The 15,329-nt window shown below is 47.5% G+C and overlaps 1 protein-coding gene across 2 annotated transcripts in view; it reads left to right on the forward strand.

Moving 5' to 3' along the window:
• LOC118219456 (SH3 and cysteine-rich domain-containing protein 2-like) overlaps window positions 1-10,021 on the forward strand; it is a 47,145-nt gene extending 37,124 nt beyond the window's left edge. For both annotated transcript variants that reach the window (XM_035402619.1, XM_035402620.1), the window contains 4 exons: window positions 889-977; window positions 3,927-3,978; window positions 4,512-4,649; window positions 5,456-10,021. In XM_035402619.1, the coding sequence (XP_035258510.1) occupies window positions 889-977; window positions 3,927-3,978; window positions 4,512-4,649; window positions 5,456-5,554 (378 nt within the window). In that variant the 3' untranslated portion in view covers window positions 5,555-10,021. The remainder of the gene's footprint in view (window positions 1-888; window positions 978-3,926; window positions 3,979-4,511; window positions 4,650-5,455) is intronic.
• Window positions 10,022-15,329: the final 5,308 nt, after the last annotated feature.

Consider the following 15,329-nt stretch of genomic DNA (forward strand, 5'->3'; position numbering starts at 1 on the left):
CTGGCAAATTTGGACCAAAGACAATGATTTTTCTTCCAGCTGGCTTCTCTCTGAATGTGCGGGTGCTGCTGAGGAGTGTTTGCATATATCAGGGACCCATGGCTTTCTGCTTCATTGATTGGTCCTCAGAATGTAGCAGACGAACGGGACTGTCTGCTACTTCTGTTTCGCTCTGTTTAGTCATTCTGAGGCATGACTCAGCTGTAAACCGCGGTGCTGATTCATGGGTGTATTTCGATAGCAGACGTGTCAGGCCGCTAAAGGTCGCATTTGATTTGCTGCCGGTTTCTGTCCCGCGGCACACATTTAATAGCAAAAAAAAAAAGAATATATTGTAACTCTCCGCTAGCTTTCTGAGAAACTCGAGACCAGTTCGTTCCAGCACTTCATACACTGCTGGGTACATTACACCCACAGGAAGCACCATTTGCTGCCGCCTGCTCGCTACATACCTCACCTTTGACCTTGCCTACTCTAAACCTGCCCAGTTAATGTATAGCATCAATAACAAAAAACCCTCTTGAGGCTCAGTACAGTGGTACTGAAATTAATTTGGTACAAGCAACCTTGCTTTTGTCCAGAACCCTCTGGATTCCTACATTTGCGGCTCATAAAGCTCTACACTTTCATCTTTTTTTCTCTCTCAGCTATATTTCAGCTTCCTCTGAAAGGTAAATAGGCATTGTCTCTCGCCTTCGCTTGAAACAAAGCCAGTAAAATGAAACTTTCCTGGGGTACTGCTGAGGTTGGGAAGGTTGTGACATGGAGCATTTCAAACAGATGCAATGTATAATATGAACACTACTTAATAAAAGCCTGAATGAATGGAACTAGGAGGATAATAAATGGCCATGACTTTGATGGCTGTGTCTGTCCTTCTGACTTCAGGCTCCGAAGCGGATTGAGGTTCACACGGTCCACACGTACGTGGCGCTGTACAAATTCCTTCCTCAGGAGAAGAATGACCTGGAGTTGCTGTAAGTGACACCCCGTGTGTTCTTATGTGTCTCATTGTCTTTCTGTGTCTCCGTAGCACCCTTTCACACATGCAGCCTTTCCCACAAATCTTCTGCAGCTGTACCGCGTAGGGGTTACGCGTGACGGACAGCCGGAGATGGCATTCAGTTCGCCGTCTCAAGCACTCAGTAGCATTTACAGAACTGTTGCGTGAACTCAGAACTTTAGTGTGAAAAGAGTCATGACATTACCGGACTAAACACATGCAAAAACTATGCTGTTTCTTACTACTACAAAAAGCAAGAAAGCCCACAGAGCATGTACACAAAATTAATTATTTTCTACCCTAGTAACAGCGCTCTGTCACGTTGCAAGTCCATGTCATATAGTCATACACAAGTACCCCTAGGTGTATGTATATTAAAATATGGCAGGGTGTCAGTTGTTATTATTAACTTTTTCTTTATTAGCAAGCTGCTTAGCAAACATTAGCAACGGATGTTATTGGCATCTTCACATGAACGAACTATTGACTTGACAAACTCACTCTGTTGCTGCTGAATTTCCCTCCGGGGATCAATAATGGTTTATAATATCTTATCTTACAAAATACGGTAGACATTTTGGTTGTGTGAAAGCGACTTCTGTGTACCCATGCCCATCACTGTGTCCGTCCATGTGCCTGTGGTTCTGTGGTTCTGTGTGTGTGTGCGCACACGCATTTGTGTGTCTGTGTGAATCTTCCTGTAAAAATTTCACCGTAGACACAGCCTTAAGGAATAACAAGTCGCGAGTGTAAGTGCCTGGGTCCAGGACATCAAGCATTTATTTGTGTTTGGCGTCTTAGCGAAACTCCGCTATTGGAACTAGAAACGATAAGGAGAGGTAGCGGTGGGGAGAGAGATACATACATAAGCGGGAGAAAAATGAATGAAGAGGCGGGAAGATGAAAGGAAGATACGGAGATGGATAAACCAGTGAATAAGAAGCGTAGCTCCAGAGAGGGGGGGGGGGGAAAGGAGAGGGGACGATGTTGCGAAAGAAGAGCGGGAGGGGTAGAGAGATAGGACGCAGGACGGGGGAGAGGGATGGGGTGGAGAGGGGCGGGGCAGGCGTAGACCGCAGCGGTGAGTCGGCGAATGAGCTGCGGGCGCCAGGTCGCTGTTTCGCACCATCTGGCTCCACACTAGGGGCCGTGAGGGGACCGGGCCCCCCGTGCGTAGCACATGTTCGACATGGACAGGCAGCTGTGTCTCAGAGCGCGACGAAAAGTCAATCATCAGAATGCCGCCCGCGTAACGTGGCTACAAACTTTTAATACCACTATATAAGATAAGCGCCTTATGCGTGCAAGTGTCATGTCAAACGCTCCAACGTAGCACTTCGTTTTTCAAGGACATATGAAAAATAGATATTCTGGGCTAACCATTGTTACTTCAAGGTATATGTAAGTACATACAGGGAGCTCCATAGTGTTTGGGACAAGGCATGTTTTTTGTTGATTTGTCTCTGTACTTCACAATTTTACAATTTTATATTTGTAATCAAACAATTCACAAGTGCACATTCTCAGCTTTTATTTACGGATATTTTGGATCTTGGCCAGTTCCTTTTGACCTCCACGCTTTGCTCTTGCCATCACTCTGATACCAGTGCATCATGGTCTCATCTGACCACAAGAACTCTGCAGACTATATTAGCTTCTTTGTAGCAAACTGTAACCTAGCCATTGTGTTTTTTGGCTAACTAGTGGTTTGCAACTTGACATGTAGCCTCTGTAGTTCTGTTCCTGAAGTGTTCTGTGGATAGTAGTCACTGACACATCCATGTCTGGCTCCTGAAGAGTGTTACTGATCTGTCGGAAAGGTGTTTGGATGTGTTTCTTCATTGTGATGAGAATTCCTCAGTCATCCCCTGTAGAGGTCTTCCTTGGCCTACCAGGCCCTTTGCTATTACTGACCTTACCAGTGATCTCTTTTTTTCTTAGTGATGTTTCAAACATTTGGTTTTGGTAAGCCTAAGGTTTAGCCTATCTTCTATGGCTGTTTTTTTTTCTTATTTCTCAGGCTCATAATGGCTTCCTTGACTTTCATTGGGATGACTCCCGGTCCTCATGTTGACAAATTCCAATAACAGACAAGCAATTGAACACACCTGACAAATCAGAAACACCTGCGAAGCCATTTGTCCCAAACGCTATGGTGCCCTGAAATGGGGAGGGGTTCTGTACAAAACGTGCAGAATGTTCTGCTCACTATATACAGTCCATTCCATATAGGTTCTCCATATATTTGACCTTATATTTGCTAGGGTCAGGTCAACGTATCAGATAACATATTGACATCAGCATTAGGCACACGGGGGAGAGGCCCAGCTCTGTAATGTGACTTGATTGAATGTGGACAGAGGAATTGCAATGACCAAAGACCTCAGTTCATAAACAAGGCAGTGCAAGTACTTAAAAAAGGTTGTTGTCATCGATTACGCACGTCCTTTAGTGGAGAAGTTTGCCAAACTGGAATCTCTGGGGCCGGTGGTAGAAATTAGACTGGGAGAAGATCGATCACCTCCAGTCAGAAATGGCCTAATTACAAGTGGCATTGAATGCGCCTGTTCCCCCACGTCCTGGAAGAGGGAACGATGCATTCTGTTTTGAGCCATCTCCAGGGTTACGAAGGCCCACGTTGTTTGAAAATCGTTGGTCTTTGTGCTTATTCCCACAATAAAGCCTCCTCTCTCTCTCTCTCTCTCTCTCTCTCTCTCTCTCTCTCTCTCTCTCTCTCTCTCTCTCTCTCTCTCTCTCTCTCTCTCTCTCTCTCTCTCTCTCTCTCTCTCTCTCTCTCTCTCTCTCTCTCTCTCTCACTCACCCAATCCCTTATCACCCACTCCACACACCTCATTCCCCCCCCCCCCACCACCTTTTTTATCTCCCTCTTTCCTTCCTCTGTATTTGTGACGTTCCTTCTCAGGCCTGGTGATCGTGTGCAGGTCATTGATGACTCGAATGAAGATTGGTGGAAGGTGGGTAGAAAGACTTCCTCACACACACACACATTTAATGTTTTATATATCAACGGATAGATAAACACTGTGTGTGTGTGTGCATGTGTGTGTGTGTGTGTGTGCCCCTGGCAGACATGTCCCACTTTCACATCCAATATATCATAAATCACAGACATGATAAAAAAAAAAGGCACTTGTCATGGAAGGCACTTGGAGAGAGAGTGGATTAATATAATGGGCTTTTAAAAAATGCTTTGACCTGGAATGACATTTCATGAAAGTTTAATGAACCCCAGTCATTCATTTTTTTAAAGGTACTTTTACTGATGGAACGGTCGTGAATTGAATCAGAGTGGAAGCAAACGTAACTTCACTCACAGGCAGAGAAACACTGACAGAAACACACATGTAGACACGCCATCATTGAAGTGCTCAGTTTTGACGCAGTATAAAAATGAGAGAGAACAGCCACCAGTTAAACTAGCCCACTGGACAGGAGTCAAATATATGAATTTTCACCAAAGGTTAAAGGTGATCTGTTTACTTCGCAGGGTAAATGTGGAGACAGGGTGGGCTTCTTCCCTGCCAACTTTGTCCAGAGAGTGCGCCCTGGCGAGCGTGTGTGGAGAGTCACCCAGGCCTTCTACGGGAGCCGGGAGAAAGGCCAGATGACTGTGAAGGCGTCCCAGGTGAGCACACGGAAATAAGGAAACGAGCACATGCACGCATGTTCATGCACACATGTTAGCATACGTGCGTTACTATTCCTGTTATTCTCTTTTGTATTGTATTCTCTCGCAGTTCTCTGATAGGTCTCTTGGTCTCATAAACTCCCCTCCCTATCTGTGACTTATCTCTTTATCCATGACTCTTTTATGTATCTGTGATTCTTCTTCTGTGACTCTTCTCTATCTGAATTCTCTCTGTATCTGTGACTCTTCTTCTGACTCCTGTGTGTGTGTGACTCTTCTCTATATCCGTGACTCCCTTCTTTATTTGTGACTCTTTTCTGTATCTGTGATTCTTCATCTGTGACTCCTCTCTATCTGAATTCTATCTGTATCTGTGACTCTTCTTCTGTCTCCTCTGTGTGTGTGACTCTTCTCTATATCTGTGACTCCCTTCTTTATCCATGACTCTTTTCTGTATTTGTGATTCTTCGTCTGTGACTCCTCTCTATCTGAATTCTATCTGTATCTGGGACTCTTCTGACTCCTGTGTGTATGTGACTCTTCTCTATATCTGTGACTCCCTTCTTTATCCATGACTCTTTTCTGTATCTTTGATTCTTCTCTGTATCTGTGACTTCTCTCTGTGTCTGACTTATCTCTGTATCTATGCCTCTTCTTCTGTGACTCCCCTATGTATCTGTGACTCTTCTCTATATCTGTGACTCCTCTCTTTGTCCATGACTCTTCTCTGTATCTGTGACTCTTCTGTGACTCCTCTCTGTGACTGTGACTCATCTCTTTTCCGTATCTCTCTGTTCTGTCAGATCTGCGTGGGGAAGAACGAGGACAACGACGGCTTCCTGAAGCTGACCAGCGGGAAGAAGAGAGGCCTGGTCCCCAACGAGTCCCTGGAAGAGATCTGAGCACCCTGCGCGATCCATTTCCCGCCTGCCCCCCCCACCCTGAAAACCACAGGTTTTACCCTGCGCAGGGCAGGACACCCCCCCTTACAGTCCCACCCCAAAAGCCTGAACCCCACCACGCTCACGGGGGGAAAACGGTGGGGTGCCGGCGGGGCAGCTCGGAGTCCCCAAACCTCGGAGCTGTTAGAGAAGGGGTGCAGCCGAACCCTGCTGCCCCTCGCTTGCCCCCCCACCCCCCAGCAGTGACGTTGCACCCCGCACTTCTGCAGTGAAAGACACTGGGCAGCGGGAAACTGGGCAGAGCGCTACAAGGCTAGCTTGCCTGCGGGGCCCCTCGCACCCCCCGCAGCTTCTCCGACGGCAGGAAGGACAGTCGCCTTTTTTCAGGGACCGTAGGAGGCCTCCAGCTCTCGCGGCCGCCCGCCGCTTCGCCGCCAGGCTGCCGGAGGGAAGCAGCTGGACCTGCGGAGTGGCCCTGCAGATTTCCAGGAGGGGGTTTATTCATTTAAGTTCGGCTTTCTTCTCTGACCTCCGTCATCGGTGGCGTGGCCTTCTTCAGGACACAAACCTGCTCATGCAGCTGGGACAGAAGGGGGACTGCGGGGGGGGTACTGTGACACCCAACCAAAAGCCCTCATGTCGTTTCATGGGGATGTAGCAGTCTAGCACCTGAGACTAAGTGCTCCTTAGCATGTGTTTTATTTCCGAAAATAGGTTTTTCTCGGGGTCCGCGGTACGCTTGTCCCCGGACCCACTGGAACCTCAGGTCTTGCCTTTCTTGTTAATAGCAATCAAACTAATTTAGCACACGGAGGTGATGGGGAAGACTGTAATGCTGGCGGAGAGAAGAGAGTCTTTTGTGTCTTTTCGTATGTCGCACTTGTGGAAAATCCATTGCCTCCTCCATATATGGGCACAGGGACCAGGTGCATGGGGAAATGAAACCATATTCCACCAGTCACTCTGTCTCACAACACGCAGATGCTATAATGAGAAATAGAGAGTATAGGACTGGCCCATCCGGGCATGAGGGGGGTGGAGTGGCTCCGAGACACAGCCCATGTCCTGCGTTTCTTTACGACAGAAGTGTGGAAACGGCGGTGGGTTTTCTGTGCTAAAGTGAATGTGCAGTCTGTGAGTCTGTGTGCACCTGTATATTCTGTGCGTCCCTCGTCACACCCCGTTAGGGTCTCTCCTCCCCGTGTCCTTCCCCGCAGCCCAGGGCCGGGACTCTTTCCAGCTCCATTTAGACTCCAGCAGCTCGGCTCGCTGTGTCCATCTGTGTCCGCTTTTCCCTCGGGCTAGGGTACCCAAACACACAGGACCGCAAGGGCTCAAAGACCACACAGCTCAAAGACCACACTGCTCAAAGACCACACTGCTCAAAGACCACACAGCTCAAAGACCACACTGCTCAAAGACCACACAGCTCAAAGACCACACAGCTCAAAGACCACACTGCTCACTGTCACACAACGCAGTCACACTGCTCACTGTCACACTACATACTGTCACGGCATAGTCACACTGCTCACTATCACACAGCATACTGTCACACATTCACAATATTACATAGTCACACTGTCACACAGCATACTACCACACAGTACACAGTCATACAGCTCAAAGCTATACAGCACACTGTCACACTGTACACAGTCACACCGTTACATAGTCACACAGCATACTACCACACAGTACACAGTCACACAGCTCAAAGCTATACAGCACACAGTCACACTGTTACATAGTCACAGTCACACAGCATTGTCACACAGGATAGCTTGAACACCACACCGCCTGGGTTCACACAGCACAGACCCAACGACACAGGCCTGATGCAGCCAAGCCGCACTGATGCAGTCACACAGTTCAGACGCAGCCATGCTGCCCCGCCCAGACGCACCCAAAAGCAGACAGAAAGACAACACAGCACAACCAGGAATATAATGCACTCGAGTATTCACCAAGGACATCCAGCACAGCCAAGACAAGGGTATTTACAGATTCAGATTACATCATTCCTTATATCATTTTGTCACTCAATACCACACTCAGTGTCTACTTTGAGAGGTCAGACTGTTCCCCTTCCATTAATTCCTGAGGAAGAGAGCGAGTAGGGTGAGTTTCAGCATAGAGAGAGCCAGCAGGATGAGTTTCAGCATGCACGGGGGCCATTAAAGACTGCGAAGAGAGATCCTGTCAGTCGGCACAAGCATATACCACGCGCTTGGGCACAACAATGCATGCATGGCACATGCACACACGATAGCAGCCACAGCGGCACTTTGTCCGCCAGACAAATGGAAAGCTGGCTGTCAGCCCCTGTACCGTACAGTAAAGGAGAACAACTGGGTATGGAAAACGAGAAACAGGCTCTTTGATGCACCCTGTCAGGCAGGCCGGCCTTTGAACGTAATGCAGGGATGAGGTTGCCAGATGTTAAGAGCGATGCAGGCCTTTGGACAGATCTACTTTGTGTTCAGTTCAACTGTGGAGTCAAAACGGAGAACTGGCAGCCAGTTTGTTTGCAGGGGCACCCGACACAAGGCAGCCAACATTCCGCGTTCCCAACAACAACCCAATAGCACAGTACGTTTCAGCAGAAGTTTTATTTGGTTGGTCCCTGATTTTTTTTTACTATTTTCATCAGTCCTTGGGGTCTCCATGAAGAATGCTCATCATGTCCTGCAAATTTGATTCATCTCTTGAGTTTCAGGAGGTTTTAGTGTTCTGAGCGTTTCTGGGCACGGAACGGTTCAAAACAAGTCAAGCGAAACGCCGCAGACACAGCCCAGGAGACGCTCCTCCTGGCCGATTCGGACTCCTCCGTTCCAGGTGGGCATTGACTCTGATCTGGAGCTCAGCTCCGGCCCCATTGTGTAACCGGATGCTGCATTAAAGGAGCCCTGCTGTTACGCCTCTTCGCCCTGCAGGAACACCAGGGTCCGTCTGGGTCAGGACGGATCGTGCCTCTTTGCTTTCTCGGGGACGGATCCTACCCCCCTCCTTTGCTGAAACCTGGACAAGATGTGATCTGTGTGAACCCCTGATGCGGAAAGAGAGAGATATAGTGATGAGGGCGGGGGGGGTGAGGTGGGATGGGGGCTCCTGCGTGATGTGTCTTTAGCCCTCAGATAGCCCCGCAGTGTTCCTGGGCCTGCACTGCTCTCCAGTGTGTGGTAGACTCCTTCTAACAGGGAACCGCATTTCCCTTCAGCCTCTACTCTGAAGGTTTACTGCAGAGGTCACTGTATCTGTGCACTCTGCAGCACCATTCATAAATACCCACAGTGCCCTAGGGCAGGGGAGGAGCTAGACCCAAATTAATCTCGCTCCTCGGAGCGTGTACTTTTTCCGTTGGTGTTGAGCGGACAACGGACACAGATTATATTGCGAAATGATATGGAGTCATTTGTCTTGCCGTGAAGGTACAGGCTTGGTCCGCGGGACACAGATGAATGTGGCAGGAGTTTTAACCGAGGCAGGTGGTGCAGAGTAAGAGCGGTCATTTGCTTCTCAACTGGAAAGAGCTTTTAATCTCAACGCGAATTTGAGAATTCACGGTCAAATGAAGGTCAAGTAAAGAAAATCCAAATGGCCGCCATTTTAGGCACCTGACAGAATTTGCGATGATGGAGTAGGCTATATTTTAGCCAGATTTATTTATTTGTTTATTTATTTAGCTGTGATGGCAAGCGGCCTTGCACTTGGCAATAATTACATAGTCTAGGTTTCCTTTCTTTGTAATATGTGAATGTGTCTATATGTGTAATGTAAATAGAACTGAGGAATATGTGTATTTTACCCTCATTGTGTGCTGTGAAATGTTCACCAGTAGATCTCTGTTGTATGTGATGAGAAAAGAGCAGCTGGTATGGAGATGATGATGTTATTATAGCATGTCTGTCGTCTTTGATTGCTCACATGAACAGACCTTTACTGTGCACATGCACCAAGCTAATTACCTAGTAAGTCAGCAGTGTGAAGTCTCTGTGACAGGCGACCCATCGCCCTGATGGGTGACAACGACACAGGGACTTTTACCGTCTCCGATTGGTTGAATCGGTGGCAGTGTTGCCACTATCCCGAATCCAGTAATTACATGCTAATTGGGAAAGCCATTCCAATCACTGTGTTCCGTTTTGACTCAAGTCCATGTCTCCCGTCACTGAAGTAATAACAGGATGCAGGAACTCAGAATCTCCTTAGTGTTTATTCTGAGATGCAGGTGGGATTTATATCTTGTAATGAGATGCATGGAACTCACTGATACTGGGGCACCATGTGACATCTGTTTGTGATGTCATTGAGATGGGTTTGCCCGGCAATGGGCGGACAGCCCATAATAAACATTCGCACAGAGATCCGTGCTGCTCCACGCCCACCTCCCCCAAAACCGTATGCATGGTAGCCTGGACTGGGAATCACTGTAACGTCACTTCAATAAAGACATTTAGCACACCAGATTTTTTTTCTCGTCTTATTTCACTCAGGAGCCCGTATGAGATATGGAAACTGACAAACCGTGAATGATAATGAATAAATAAAGAGGGAAAAGGAAAGAAAAATCAAGGCTGCGTCTGCCTGTCAGCCTGTATTAGTGGCCTCAAAATGGAGCCAGACATGGACTCAAAATGGACGCTAAGAGCTGCCTGGCCCAGTCAGTGTGCCGGGAGACCGGGTTGCGACTCAAGGGCCCCAGGGAAAGAGGTATGTCTAGAAGGCCAATAGTAGCAATGGCCTCTGTGCTCCGTCAATGGAAAGACAGGTCATGCAAACTCCTTGCTGGGCATTAATGGTACGGTTGCTCACTGGTGCACATCAGCACACTGGTTATACTAAGTTTCAGCTGCGGTTTTTCAACCATCCCACCCCCAATTTTTTTCAAGTTCAGTTCCACGGGCCTCAGACAGCATTCGCTTCAGAAGGCCCAGAAGAGTCCGTGGCGTCATGCTGTGTAATGTGTACGTGTTCCAGGCATTCCATGAAGTCACTCCTGAGGAGGGTGGGGCTCTGCAATGTGGGAGGTGCTGCTATGCCGTTTGCGCTTGTTCTGACAGCTCTGTCGCTCTGCGCGAGGGTGGAGGGGAGGCGTACCCGAGCTTTGAGGAACACGGGCAAGTGGCCCAGACGTCCCCGCAGCGGCGGTCATCCGCGCCCATCTGCACAGTCCCCATAAAACACTTAAACCGAGAGAGGGAGAGACATAGAATGTGTGATGGTTAAAGAAGAACCATGTGAATATACAGAATTTAGTACAAAGCAGATGAGTTAACAAGAACAAGTATTGTGTATGGTTAGTTAATACACGAGATAAATCGTGTAAATGATAAATCATTTATTAATGTTAACAAGGGCTTTCTTCCATATTAGCTGGTAATAGAACCCTGAATAAAACTTAAACTACAAAGTTTACGTAAAATGATCTCATTAGATATTATAATGGTTTAGATAAAATAGACAACTATTCTTACTGCATTCATAACTTGTTCCTGTTGACTATGGTCTAGGTTAACGCAGGTTAGATAATGGAACCTTATTGTAACTGTCCTGTTAATTGTCAGCAGGAGAGCCTCTGGCAGCCAAATGAAGCAGAGTGAAGAGACAGGAAGTGGAACGTGATATTCCCCATGGACGACATCCTGTTCCGCCTGGCTGTCTGAACATCGCAATCGATCACTTCGTACTATCAGGATTCTCTGCGAGGGGTGCAGCCGTCTGTCAGGCTGATAGCCTTCACTTAAGAAGCAAGCAGCAAATTTCACACAATGTCCTGTTTCAGCCTGGGCAGACAGACTTGGAGCAGCAGAAGGCCTTGTCGCTTTCTGGACTCAGAAACACAGCCCTCAATCACTTTCATTCTGTTTTACACATTTAATTAGAGATGAAGCCGTCTCAAAGGGCCCATTATTCACCAATGACCCCATTGTATCAGTTCACATATAATCGTACTAAATGAATTGTCTGGGGAATGGACGGAATCGTTCACAGGGATTCGATATGAAGTGTGTCGCAGGCTTCACAAAATTCCGTGACAGTGGTGCCCTTCCCCTGGTTCCTGTGAAACAGAGTAAATGTGAGGCAAAGAGTCAGTGAGAGTGACTAAATGAGTCACTGACTCAGTGAATGAAACAGAGTGAATGTGAGGCAAAGAGTCAGTGAGAGTGACTAAATGAGTCACTGACTCAGTGACTGAAACAGTGCAACACGCAGGAATGGCAGTGAACAAGTCCTTAACCCCTGTGGAATGGAACACGTCCACACCAGTCACACCAGATTCTTTTTGAGGAGTACAATAAAGTTTTAATTTTGTCCTTCCCTTCATCCCTCGACCTCTTGCTCTATCGCTCTCTCTCTCTCTCTCTCTCTCTGCACCATTGTTGTGCAAATGAGTAAAGGGTAGACTGTAACATCCTTCTCTGATCTAAGTCATTTTCCCCCCCCATTTTCCTGACATAAAAGAATACTGCAGATTGCCAAGAGTGGGGTTCTGAATTTTTAATCACACATGAATGCTTCTAAAACCCAGCGCCGCACACAGCGATATCCAGCTAATGTGTGACTAAAGGAATTTAATAGGTATCAGAAGCCACAATCAATTTTATGAAGCTCATACAATGGTGTTAACTCTCCACTGACACAACAATGCTGAAAGCTTAAAATTCAATGGTTCCATGTGCTACAACGATCCTTAGTCATTCAGGATATATATATATATATATATATATATATATATAGAGGATATCATTTTTCTAGGAATTCTGAAATAGACATAATCAGTACCAATCATTATAATTATTGCTGAGTAGCATTCAGAGTTGTTCTATCAGATTCTGATTAAAATGGCATCAGGATTAATCTCTTTGTACTACATGCCATATGCTATTCTCCTTTGTCTGGTTGCTTTATCTGGCATGACTATTGAAGAGCCAGTGAAAGGTTTAGTGAATTGGTGTGATCCAATAATAAAGTGTCCCGTCCAACAGATTGCTCTTATAAGTCTGCACATGCATTTGGAGTCCAAACTCCCACTGAGTCAGACATCAGGACCCCAGTCAGCTTTGAATTACTTTTCTCATAGACCTGGCCTGTGCCTTACCATAGTCTCTCTAGACACCTTCCTCTAATAAATAAAACCAGGTTAAAACCTAGTATATGGCTGGACCTAACACACGTGATCCGGCCAACCAATGGTGTAACTTCATAACTCGCCAAACCAATGGTGTAACTTCATCACTCATTCACTCAGTCACAGACATTCGCGTTTGTAGGGATGGCCCCGCTGTTGCGATCCAGCCAAAAAACAGTTGTTCTGTATTCATGTTCAATGTCCCATTGGAAAGATTATTCAATTCTGTCCAGTAGAAGATACACCAATGAACCTTATGCAGAAAGGGTGTAGTCACTAGGCACGTTGCCTCGCTTATGGTACTATAAACCTGACCCGGTTGACTCTATAATGCGAAACACGTTCATCCAAATTCTCTGAAGTGCTTTGCTAGCAAGCAATCATATTTCCTATTTAATCATCAAGTAGGCTGGGCTTCGTCTGGAGTCAGTGATTCAAGACAACTCATCAATTCTCCTGTAGCGTAACACATGCTAATACTTTGCGGAATAATACGATTGCATGAAGGCGTTTCCACCGAATGTAATTCCCCCATTCCGGTTGCTGTGGAGAGGAAGAGTCTGGGGGACTCGATGGCACGTGACTTGTGCTCAGACACCTCTCTGCTTAAAATAAGCTGTGTCCTCTCGTGAGGATGTACACAACACTGTGCGGCAAAATCTCATTTGAGGGAAGACTTGTTGCACTGAAATGGGCCCCAGTTCTTGGAAATCCACTGCAGTTCTGGGTAATGGCTACCAAGAGATTATGAGCGAGAGCTTTATACGGTAGCGGCTTCATCTGAAGTGAGAGGACACACATCATGGGCCAGGGGAATGAGAGAGAAGAAAGGACAAGGCGACAGTGCCGAGCAGTGGTTAAGGAACCGACCTTGTCGTCTTAAAGTCATAGGTTCAATTCTCGGGTAGCACACAGCCAGAGCAACCTTGAAAAATCTACTAAGCCCACATTGCATTAATACAATTCCAGCTGTATGCTTGGATAGCATGCATTACATTACATTACATTACATTACATTACATTACAGGCATTTGGCAGACGCTCTTATCCAGAGCGACGTACAACAAAGTGTATAACCATAACCAGGAACAAGTATGACGAAACCCCTAGAGAGAAGTACCGGTCCAAGTACAGGGAACAACCGCAAAGTTCAACCTGGACCCTGGTGGTTAAACTGATTAACACTAACAACGAGAACGGCAACAACGCAATCTATGGAAAAATAAAAATAAATAAAAATACAAGTAGTCGTTAAGACTGGCGCATCAACTAAGTCACCTATTAAACAGCTGCCTAGTTACAACCCTTAGTTTAGTCATTTACAGGGGGGGAAGGGATGGGGAGAGGTGCAGCCTGAAGAGGTGGGTCTTCAGTCGTCGTTTGAAATGGGTCACAGTCTCAGCTGTTCTGACCTCCACAGGGAGGTCATTCCACCATCGTGGGGCCAGAACAGAGAGGAGACGTGTTCTGGAAGTGCAGGTGCGAAGAGGGGGAGGTGCTAGGCGTCCTGAGGTAGCAGAACGGAGGGATCTGGCTGGCATGTAGGGTTTGAATATCTTTTGAAGGTATGCTGGGGCTGATCCCTTGACTGCCTGGTATGCTAGAACCAATGTTTTGAATTTGATGCGAGCTATAACAGGCAGCCAGTGGAGGGTAGTGAGCAGGGGAGTTACGTGGGAGTGTCTGGGGAGGTTGAAGACCAGACGAGCCGCAGCATTCTGAATGAGCTGCAGGGGTCTGGTGGCAGATGCCGGTAGTCCATCCAGAAGAGAGTTGCAGTAGTCCAGGCGGGATAGAACCATTGCTTGGACCAGGAGCTGGGTTGAGTAGGTGGTGAGAAAGGGGCGGATTCTGCGGATGTTGTATAGGAAAAATCTGCATGCCCGGGTTACTGCTGCAATGTTGTTGGAGAGGGACAGCCTGTTGTCCATCATCACTCCGAGATTCTTGGCGCAGGGTGATGATGTCACTACGGTGTCCCCTAAGGAAATGGAAAAGTCGATGAGGGGAGAGGATAGAGCAGGAATAAAGATTAGCTCCGTCTTTCCCGGGTTGAGCTTCAGGTGGTGATTATCCATCCAGCTCTGTATGTCCCTCAGGCAAGCGGAGATGCGGGCGGGGACCTGTGTGTCCGATGGGGAGAAGGAGAGAAAGAGTTGCGTGTCGTCGGCATAGGAATGATAGGACAAGCCATGGGCAGATATTACAGGGCCAAGGGATCTGGTGTACATGGAGAAGAGAAGGGGACCAAGGACTGAGCCCTGGGGAACTCCGGTGGTGAGGGGACGGGGTGGTGATACCTTACCCGCCCAGGCAACCTGGAAGGAGCGGTCAGAGAGGTAGGACTCAATCCAGTCAAGGACTGTGCCGCGGATCCCTGTTGCTGCCAGGGAGGACAGGAGGGTAGAGTGGTCCACAGTGTCAAATGCAGCGGAGAGGTCTAGGAGAATCAGGACAGAGGAGAGGGAGGCTGCTCGTGCGGCATGGAGTGACTCACTGACCGAGAGGAGTGCAGTCTCAGTCGAGTGGCCAGGCCTGAAGCCAGACTGGTGGGGATCGAGCAGGTTGTTCTCAGAGAAATAAGCAGAGAGCTGGTTAGATGCAGCACGTTCGAGTGTTTTGGATAGGAAAGGGAGGAGAGAT

The sequence above is a fragment of the Anguilla anguilla genome, chromosome 2, assembly GCF_013347855.1.
Source record: "Anguilla anguilla isolate fAngAng1 chromosome 2, fAngAng1.pri, whole genome shotgun sequence".
NCBI classification, from domain to species: domain Eukaryota; kingdom Metazoa; phylum Chordata; class Actinopteri; order Anguilliformes; family Anguillidae; genus Anguilla; species Anguilla anguilla.